Source organism: Hypanus sabinus, chromosome 21 (assembly GCF_030144855.1).
Source record: "Hypanus sabinus isolate sHypSab1 chromosome 21, sHypSab1.hap1, whole genome shotgun sequence".
Classification (NCBI taxonomy): domain Eukaryota; kingdom Metazoa; phylum Chordata; class Chondrichthyes; order Myliobatiformes; family Dasyatidae; genus Hypanus; species Hypanus sabinus.
Window position 1 is genome coordinate 17,666,848 of NC_082726.1, and position 10,309 is coordinate 17,677,156.

A 10,309-nucleotide genomic window follows, 5' to 3' on the forward strand; every position below is an offset into this window, starting at 1 on the left:
TACCATCGGAAGAAGGTTTTGAGATTTACTCTGTCTATGCCTCTCATTGGAAGAAGGTTTTGATATTTACCCTATCTATGCCTGCCATTGGAAGATATTTTGATATTTACCCTATCTATGCCTCTCATTGGAAGTAACTCAGAGGATTTGTAGCTCCGCTAGTTTCTGTTTCTTATACACTTCTCTCAAGTCAGCCCTCAGCCTCCTTTGTCCAGAAAAAACCTTCCCAGCCGGTTCTATCTCTCCTATATCGAAAGTTCCCCCCCCCCCCCCCCTTTCTAGTCAGCAACCCAGTGGATCCCCTCTGCACTCTCTTCAGTTCAAGCACAAGCTTCCATTAGTCTGGTGAGCAGAATTGCAAATGATTCTCAAAGTGTAGCCTCACCAATTTTTGTAAAATTGCACCAAGGTCTTAACTCTTATATTCTCTGCCCAGCCTGAAGCATGCCGTAAATCACCTTTACCTCTCTATCTACCTGTGTTCTCACTTTCAGAAACGCCAGGGTCTCTGTTCATTGACATTCCTTAGGGCCTAGCCAATCACTCTATATGTACAACTTGTAAATCTGTAAATTTCGACTTGAGACCTCCAGCATCTTACGTGCGTATATGTGTGTGTCCAATAGTGCATCACCTTGCCCTTGTCAGTATTAAATTGCATCTGCCAATATTCCAAATGATTTTCTGTTTTGACCTGTAACCTTGGACAATCTTCCCTGCCATCCACACCATATCCAACTTCTGGGTTTGCACAGACAAGCCCACATTTACATCCAGGTCACTAATCTACTTGCTGAGGTTGGTCTGTTTACTTATGCTCCTTATTCTTACCCTCCAGGCACCCTGTGTACTTTGGATATATGCCTTTCTCAGCTAGATGATGTGGGCACCCTCAACGTCTACCAAACCGTCCGCCGGATGCGAACACAACGAGCCTTCAGCATTCAGACTCCCGACCAGTATTACTTCTGTTACACAGCCATCATCGAGCATGCTCAGAGGCAGAAGCTGCTGTCAGCCAATCATTAACAAGAAAATCAACTCTCCCCACCCCCCATGGCCGTCCTTCCTCTGCCCTTCTCTCCTGTGTCGATCATAAACCACATCTGCGCGCATGCAGATGGCTTCCTACAATAGACAACTAGTACAGCTGTAGACAGCCACCTTTTGTGATCATACCAGATCCTAGATTTAGTACTAGCCTTAATTACTTGGATATGACTTATTTTACAAAAGTTTTAATGCCATCATTACCAGTAGCTATCTTCATGGAGCATATAGACTTTTCCTGAAGAAAATATGTTACAGTTCATTTATTCCATTATGTAGCATTAGAGGTAAATTCTACGGTACAAAGACATGAACAGCCATTGAGAAAGGAAGGCTATAATTTCTTCACAGAGACCAAACTTCAATCCTTAGGCAGCAAGTGGCTCCAGAGAGAATTCTGTCATGTGTTGTCTGTGGACCAGACTTTTGATTTTTCTTTTGAGAAAAACTTGTTTATGACATAAGAAGAAGAAAAAAAAAACAAAAAATATTACCTCCAGCATCATCTGAGGAATGGCAGCAAGCACTGAACTGTACATCTGTTACCTTGGGCTGAGATTCACATCAGGTTTGCCACATGGACTCTGCCCTGGAGGCTGTACCCACATCAACATCGTTCCTGAAGTGAGCTGTAGAGCTCAACATTGTCAGCTGAGCTGTGTGTTTGTCACTGAAGTCCGTGCCTGTGAGATAAGTTTACTCTTTGTGCCTTCTTGTCTGTTACTCCAGCTGCAGCTGTACGTACCAGCAGCCAGAGTATTGTTCAAAGCTAAACCTTTCTCTCAGGGGCTTTTATTTACTTTTATGTCCTTTCGCTCTCTACCCCCTCCCACCCATGTCCCCTCTCGACCCCCCCCCGTGCCCCTCTCACCCTGCCATCACCCCCTTCCCCCCCCTCACTTCTCACATTTAGTTGTTCATTCCTGCTCTTTTTCCTGTTTTCCTCCAGGCTGTTTTATCATTCCTTCTCACTTTTGTTTACTCTTCATGGTTTTCCCTTTTCTTGATTTCTCTCTCTCTCTCTCTCTCTCTCTGTCACACACACACTCTCTCTCTGTCACACACTCCCTCCCCCCCTTATCACCTCTCCTTCCTCCCCCTCATCCCCGCTCCTCTCCCCCCTCTCTTTCACATTTCTCTCGCATTCTCTCTTCCACCCTGCCATAATCAGGTCTGCTGTTCCTCCCTGGCCTTTCCTTTCCTGTTCAGTCTTTCTCTCGGGGGTGAGTGTGTGACAGTGACCTCACTGTTGTGGACATGATGTGAGGTCCTGCTCCTTCCACGGTGGCAGCAGGAGAGCAGAGGAGGTTGCCAAAGCCTGCTTGATGCTGTTGGTCTAACACTGGCTCCCCGTACACAGCCAAGCTGAACTTGCCTCCAACTTTATCCTGAACCGCCTGTGTCATCGAGACCTTGTGACATTCTGAAACCCCTTTCATGTTAAACCATTGTAATGTCATGGTTTACTGCAATTATCGTTGCCATCCAGCAGAACAGGTCCTGAATTTGATTATAAATCTAAATCTTTTTTTCCCCTCATTACTTTCTGCTGCTGCCCCGTTGTAGGAGAGCTATTGCTACTGCTGGATTTTACTGTCACCTTGAATATTTTACCAGCTCTCATCAGCCGTGGGCTTGCGTTGCTTTGTATTTTACTGACTGGCTTGTAGCCGCAATTTTTGAAACGGATACCCTATACGCCGCACACACTGTTCGTCATCAGCTGAGAGCAATTGTGCTGCCCCTGATATTTGAAGAGATTGTATCACCACCATGAAGGTTGTTACCCAGGATCAAAGTTCTCAATGCCATCATTTTGCGAAGGATTTTTTATTTGCAAAAAGTGAAAGAGCTTCTATTTACCATGAGGTACCTTTTTAAGAGATGAACTGTCAATACAGTGACCAAATCTCCAAACATCTGTTTGAATTTTGTTGCCTGCAATTTTGTGTCATGTTAAACCTCAGTGCAATTTCTTGTATTGTGATGATTGTTACCTGGTTCCTCTGTTTTATTTTGGATGGAGCGGGGTGGTGACAAAGGGCAGGCAGGCAGCCGGGGAGCTGTGGCAAGAGCAAAAGACCCTTGGTCCTCCTCCCCCTCGCTGTTGAGTGGATGTAGTCCATCCCGCACAGCGTAGAAACCAGGGATCACTGTGACTGGTTATGAAACAGGTGGCTGGAATGACAGGCCGGCTGTAAACCACGATAGTTAAAGAAGGTGATCTGGCTTTAAGCTAACCAGTACTGTACTGTGAACTGGGCTCACGGAATGCATCCTGTTCAGAGCCACGTCATCCCATGGATAATGATGTCCCATTTCAATTATCTATCACTTAAGGCATAGGTTTATAGCAGGGGTTCCCAACCTGGGATCCACAGACCCCTCAGTTAATGGTGGGGGTCCATGGCGTAAAAAAGGTTGAGAACCCTTGGTATAAGGTTACCAGAGTACACACTGTATACCCTGGACTTTGTCTTACGCTCAAGGTAGGAATTATCCTTTAGCTTTTGAAGTCAACCCTCCTCCACGAGACTTGAAATGCTGTTTAAATTTACTGATAGATTTTTTTGTTGGATTGGGTTTGAGGAGTTAATGGTCTTTGACTTAATTTCCTGCAGCAGAGAGGAATCCTGATGTTAGTTTTCTGTGCCTCTTTTTTTAAATATTAAATTTCAAAACTTCAGAAGATGTAAATTTTTGAGAATTCCTTCTCTGCTCAAACTCACCTCCGTGGTAACTCACCATCTTGCAGCCTGTGAGCCCCTGACACCCTTTGTCCACCTTGTCCACCTGCTTTGCCTCTGTACTAGAAGTAGAAAATCACTTTGGCTTTATTCCTCCTTCCCTTGGGAAAATTCAGTACGTCATCATTAATTGAGTTTACTTTGGGAGTCTGAAGGAATGTTTCTGAGCTCCTCCTCCCTTACAACTCCAAATAATACAGGCTAGTGTATGTAGTCAGTGTTCCTTCAACACTTGGACCCCTGGTAATACTCCGGTGAAACGGCATGTGGTTTATCTTCTCTGAAATGTGTAGCTGGAATTGGACCCAGTACTCTAGGCAAACTATCACAGGGCTTCATTTAGCTGTAGTGAAACTTCCACCTCTTTTATATAATAACACTTCAGGGCATACAGGAAGGCAAAAAAAAAGTTTTAAATGACTGTTTCATTTTACTGATGTATAATGAATCCCTAAATCTGTCTGGACTGTTAATGTTCTTGCTCAGGGGTGGCAAACCTAAGGCACCCATGCCCAAGATGACAAGTGAAAAATTGTTGTTGGCATGCGACGTGCAGTGCCAACCCTCAGTTCTTTAAACTCTACTCCTAATAAAAAGCTACATAATGATTTTCTTTACTGCCAAATGAAGCAGTGAACTAATTTTTACAACCTGAGAGTAGTGAGATGTTTTCACAGGAAATGTTTCACAACAGCTTGGCACCTGCTAGATGGTTGTAAGAATATATGACATTGGATGATGAATTTTGAAATCCTCGCAGACCTGGTGCACACATCAGAATTTCAATAGTAAATGGTTGAGCCAATTGGCATTGGCTTTACTCTGCTTATATTTTTCTTCTGTCAAATAAACACTGGATATTCAGTGATAATAACAGGAAATACTGTATGTAGTCTAGTGCCTCTATTAATATTTATTTTCCAATTGTCTTTTCAAAAGATTAATAATATTTTGAATAGATTTTCTTAAAATGCTTCATTTATTTCAATCTGTCACTGTAATGCATTTATTAATAGTAAAACAAATCATGTAAATAAGCAACAGGACTCATGTTTTTCCTTTAAAATGACCATAATTAGCATTACTAATTCATTAATTAATGGTGATCTCTGCTCAAAATTACCATGGCACAAAAGAGAATTTGGGCACATGCTTTCACAAGGTTCGCCACCCCTGATCTAAACTGTTGTATTGACCAACTTACCATCCACTTATTGTACATGTTAAATAGTAGTTATCTGAACAGTATCTCCTTCATATGAATGGTATCTTGATGACCCTGATCCTATTTGATCTTGTTTCTTCTGTACTGATTTGTTTCAAACATATTGGACTAAAGTTATATTGTTTTATAAACCTATAGCAGGTCGTGTATTTGCAACAGAATGGGCACAGTGACCAAAACTTTCTGTGAGGCCCCCTAGTTTCACATTACACATTCAAACAAGCTACAAAAGAAAACGTTGGGCTCTCAGCTTCACTTCAATTCTGAAGTCTAGGAAACTTTTCCAAATAGTCCTGCCTTTTGAAGTTATTTTTTTCCTCTAAGATTGAAATATTTTACTCTTGTTTTTGCTCTACACTGAATCAAAGGAGTCTAATAAAGAGCAGAGGCCATTATTCAGTAGAATACCCACAGTGCCTTTTATTGTATTGTATTGAAACAAACCATTTGCTAAACTTGACTCCTAAAAGTTCTGGAATTAAATATATGTTTATGTGCTAAGAGAAGTGTTTGGAGTTATCAAAATTCTCTGACTGAAGAGTATAAATGGGAGTAATCTCACAGAGAATAAGGGTAAATGGTTCTAGCTGATGGCACCTATAGGTGCAATTCCAGCTCAGGCCCGTTAGGGACGGAATCGACCCACCTGATCACTTATTCTTGCTGCCCATTATATCCAACTTAGATCGTCAGTTTTCGGTTTTAATCCTGTGCTCCACTCAATATCTGGCAAAACAAGTTGAAATCTGGTGGTTTAAGAAAAATGTAAACTTAATTCGTTAATGTAAAGGTAAATAGCTCCTCATGGAGCTGGCAAGGGAGTCTCCTTCCCATTCGGTTATTTGCTGCATTATTAACAGTTGTTTGACATCAATTGAAACATGTTGAGAAGGTGCTGCTGATGGGCTAAATGCTTAATATCTCAGATCTGTCTGTTAATGGAATTTAGCCAGATATGTGTCAGCTTGTTTGAACTGAATCCAGCCTCCATTTCTGAGTGACCTCTCTGTAAACACAGAAGGAGGTGGCTAGACAAGCAATTAAGAACTTAACGCTTCCCTCAATGAGCACAAAGAAAAGCTTTGGGGGTGACTATAATGGGAGCTGTATCGTGTGAAGGATTTTTTTCCCCATTCACTTTTCAAAGCACGTCACACTTCTGAGCAGTGAGTAAGCACTCTGTGTTAGTGAGAGATGGCAAGATCATACTGGAATTCAAAGATTTGGTGGCAGGCGAACTGGTTAATATTGGCCCTTTTGTTCAATATTATACCCTAGTCTGTAAGCTGCAGAGCTCCATGGAGGGTTTACCTCACCTGCCTGGCACACAGCAATTGCTGCTCCACTACTTTGCAGTGTGTGCGGTCCCGACTTGCTTTCCCGTTTATCTCTCTCCCCTTAAACGTTCCACTTGGATCCTGGTACCCCAGTTCATTTATAAACCAGCCACCATCCCATCAAGCAGAAAGTAACACTCACATCCATTATATTCAGCTATTCCTGCTATGATGTTAGCCTTCAGCTTCATTAATGCCATGTAGCCCCTGGGCATGGTTAGCCAAATGGCCTGTTCCCCTTCTGTTTGTCTCAGTGACAGCCAATTCCGCTTCCCTGTGAAGAGCTTTCCTCTCCAGAAACCACCTGCAGGTCAGGCTGACTGGGTGCTTACCCCCAGAGCACTGCATGTTTATCTGCCCAGACCATAATATTAACACAGAGGAGTATCTTCTAACCATCCAACAACGATCTGTACCTCGGAGCTTCTGTTGATTGGATCTGGAGCCACCCCTACCCCAAATGTGAGGGTAGTCACTGGGTGTCAAAACTGATGAGAAAGCGCCAGAAAGAAACCCTTTGTTTGATATAGAACATAAGACATAGGAGCAGAATTAGGCCATTCAGCCCATCAAGTTGCTCTGCCATTCCATCGTGGCTGATTAATTATTCCTCTCAACCCCACTCTCCTGCTTTCTCCCCCATAACCTTTGATGCCCTTACTAATCAAGATCCTATCAGCCTCCACTTTAAATATACCTCATGATTTGGCCTCCCATAGCTGTCTGTGGCAATAAATTCCATCAACCAATAAACACCACCCTCCAGCTAAAGAAATTCCTGCTCATCTCTGTTCCAAAGATATCTCTATTTATCTTGTGAAGAGGACCCCTTGCATAAGATGCACTAACACCCAAGGGAGGGGGGACTCCCTTTTGTTCTTTGGTCTAAGTTTATGGATGTTTGTGCATCTTTGGACGGATGCATATATGCGTCTGCGATGGAGTGTGTGTACACGCTCATCTGTGCAGGGGCGCGTGTGCAAGTCTGCGCCTCTTGGCCAACATCACACAAAGCAGCTCAGCCAATCATCGTCGCCCTGCGGTTTTGTGGGAGCTTGGTGTGAGCAAGTTCCTCCTGCGCCCTGGCACAGCTGCACTAATTAGAGCCCCAAAGCGTACTTGCTTCATAGATTGATTTTTAAAGTAATCATCTTGGTTTAGAAACACGCTGAGATAGTGAAAGATGTGCGTGGGTCCTTCTGAAAAGGACAGCGTTGGTCTTCCACATTTTGGGGTTCACCTGTACTAAAGCTCGGTGGCAGAGTTGCTCTGTAGTGGAGCCCCCAGCCTTTGAGAATGTGGCGGAAGTTTGATGTAACTGAGAACGTGAGCAGCCGACCTTCAGTCCTTTAATTGACGTCAGAGTTTAATATAGTGAGTACTTGGTACGAGTACAGATTAAAGGCCAGTGGAGGTGTAGAAAGGGAGGATATTTGGGGACACAATTGCCCTTGGAGCAAATCTACACCTTAATGAAAGAAGTGCTTCCTGAGATTGCCACAGACTTTAAGGTGACACCTCATGGTCTGCGTCTGGCTGCCCATGATTGTGCCATTTGTTCAATGGAGTAGTGTGTTCTGGGCAGTTAGCACCTAGGATTAGCTGTGACTAAAGGTGGACAGAGTAATGATCTACTAGCAACCTGGTATGAAGAATGTGCTGAAATAATTTTGGGCACCAGGGTTAAATATTAACTATCACCAAGCCAGTATACTTCAACCAGTCTCTGTACAGATTTGGGGCTATGGATGATTTATGTTCTCATATCCCACTGGATCCTGGCTGTCCTGCAAGGTTCTTCAAACTCCAAGTAACAAAAACTAAGCTTCCTGCCACAGTAATTAATCTTTCAAACTACAGGGCTGGATTTTCAAACCATGATCTGGGTAAAAATCTACGGGCCTCTGCAAGGGATTGGTCAGGAGTGGTGGGGAAGCTGAGAGAGACTGTCACTGTGTGTGGTCTGTAGAGAGACGTCGGATAGAACCAGACTTGGCCATGTGATAGGCTCTCTTCCCCCGTGTCTCTCTGAAAGGCTAATTGTATAGAGGCTTTCTCCATATCCTTTAAATTTTACAAGTAATTATCCACTTTGACAGTAAAGCTGTTAGAGATTCTGTTTGGGCCAGTGTTTCTGGGCGGGTATTCTTTGCTCTGTCAATCCCCATTTTAAAAATGTTCCTTTGCACGTTTAGCAAATACCACATTTCTAATTCACCAACCTCTCCTCGCTCACCCGATTAAAATCCCTCATTACTTAGACTCATCTATCAGATCTTGTAACCTGCTCTGATCCTACTTGGTGAAGTTTGCTTTAAAGTGTGTGTTAATGGGTTTTGTCATACTCCTGCACACTGCTCAAGTAAATAACTTATTCAGTGTAGGGGCTGTGGTTGTGGCCCTGATACTGTTTACTCATAAGTATTGCCATAACTCACTGTTGGTTTGACAGTAAATATTTAAAATATTGTGACTTATTAAAGGGGCATCAGCCTCTTGGGAATGTATCTTGCAAGCTATTGTTCTTGATGCAAGTGTTAGTGCTTACCACCACTGTAAATCTGACTCACAGCTTTCCCAGCTGTTGTCCTACAAACAAAATAGTTCTACCACATTTTGTGCTTTGTCTGTGCCCTTTAAACTGGAAGCTGAAGGCTCCTTTAGTGAGTTCAGCAGGTTGTTCTCTGATACTGTGCCGTAATTGTCCATATTCAGGACAAGAGTTTCACATCTTGCACTAACTCCTGCAGAGTGGCTGAGCATAGAGTGAGAATGCAGTAGAGTGTCAGAACACACACATAACCTGGGTCTAGCATCTGGCACTGTCTCAGGGACAACCTGCAACATACAGAGTACTACTTCTCCAAAGCTGCAGTCAATACCACCTTAATCTGTGGTGAGCAGATTGCTTATTCCCAGAGTTCACATTTCCTACAATTCTGTGGCCCAGATACGTCACAGCTTCAGATTACTGGGACCACAGATTTCAGCTCAAATTGGTACATGTTCCAAAGTCATCAGACATGTTATGTTCCAGGACGTAGTGACTGAGATACAAACCCACTTCTAGTTAAAGAAGGCTGCCACACAATAGGTTAAAGTGCTTTAAAAATGTTTATTGTAACTCAACTGACAAAATTATGCTTTGTGAAGATTGTTATTACATTACATATATTGTTAATTCCTGTTCTTTTCCAGTGCTCAAGTAATGTACTATTTATTATTTTTTTAAGTCAATAAACCATTTTATTTCACTATATCTGAGATGATTTATGAATTGGTTTGGTAACAGATATTGTATATTTCACTTTACTTCCAACATCACAGTTGTGATCACACTTGAAAAATACATAGACTACAGCATGCCTGGGGAAATCCCAAGGTGAGAGACAGTGTAAGTATTGAGTAGACTATTTTGTTTAATGTTTTGTGGCCTCCTGCTGACCCTACCGGTATCCTGACAGCATTAATACTTAGACTGAAGCAATTCATTGACTTCAACCATTTACTGAAAGAGGAAAAGGGGAGACATTGCAGTTTGGGTTCGAGAAGGGATCTGAGTTGGTTTTAGCTCCATATTCAGATGGTTTCATTAGATGAAACTGGGAAATTGATCTGGACAGATCTCCAATTCAATCAGAACTTATTCCACCTTTCTAGGATGTTTATTTGAAGAGGCAAAATTCCTGCAACGGGTCACTTGAAGTGGCATCTGCCATTAGATGGAGAGAAATGGGACCATATCTAGGTCTTAGAGCACCAAAAGCACATTCCCATTTGAAAATATTCTCACTTACTGTACATCTGGTGCGGTCTGTATATTGGTAAGACCTGACATAGATTAGGGAGCACTTTGTCAAGTACCTTCACTCCATCCGCAGTAAGCAGGATGTCCCGGTGGCATCCACTTTAACTCCAATCTCCATTCCCATTCTGCCTTGTCAGCCTGG

At 42.7% G+C, this 10,309-nt stretch overlaps 1 protein-coding gene across 7 annotated transcripts in view; it reads left to right on the top strand.

Annotated features, from left to right (window-relative positions):
• ptpn9a (protein tyrosine phosphatase non-receptor type 9a) overlaps positions 1–9,618 on the top strand; it is a 248,321-nt gene extending 238,703 nt beyond the window's left edge. For all 7 annotated transcript variants that reach the window (XM_059946076.1, XM_059946071.1, XM_059946073.1 and 4 more), the window contains one exon: positions 839–9,618. In XM_059946076.1, coding sequence (XP_059802059.1) covers positions 839–1,029 — 191 coding nt within the window. In that variant the 3' untranslated portion in view covers positions 1,030–9,618. The remainder of the gene's footprint in view (positions 1–838) is intronic.
• The last annotated feature ends 691 nt before the right edge of the window (positions 9,619–10,309 follow it).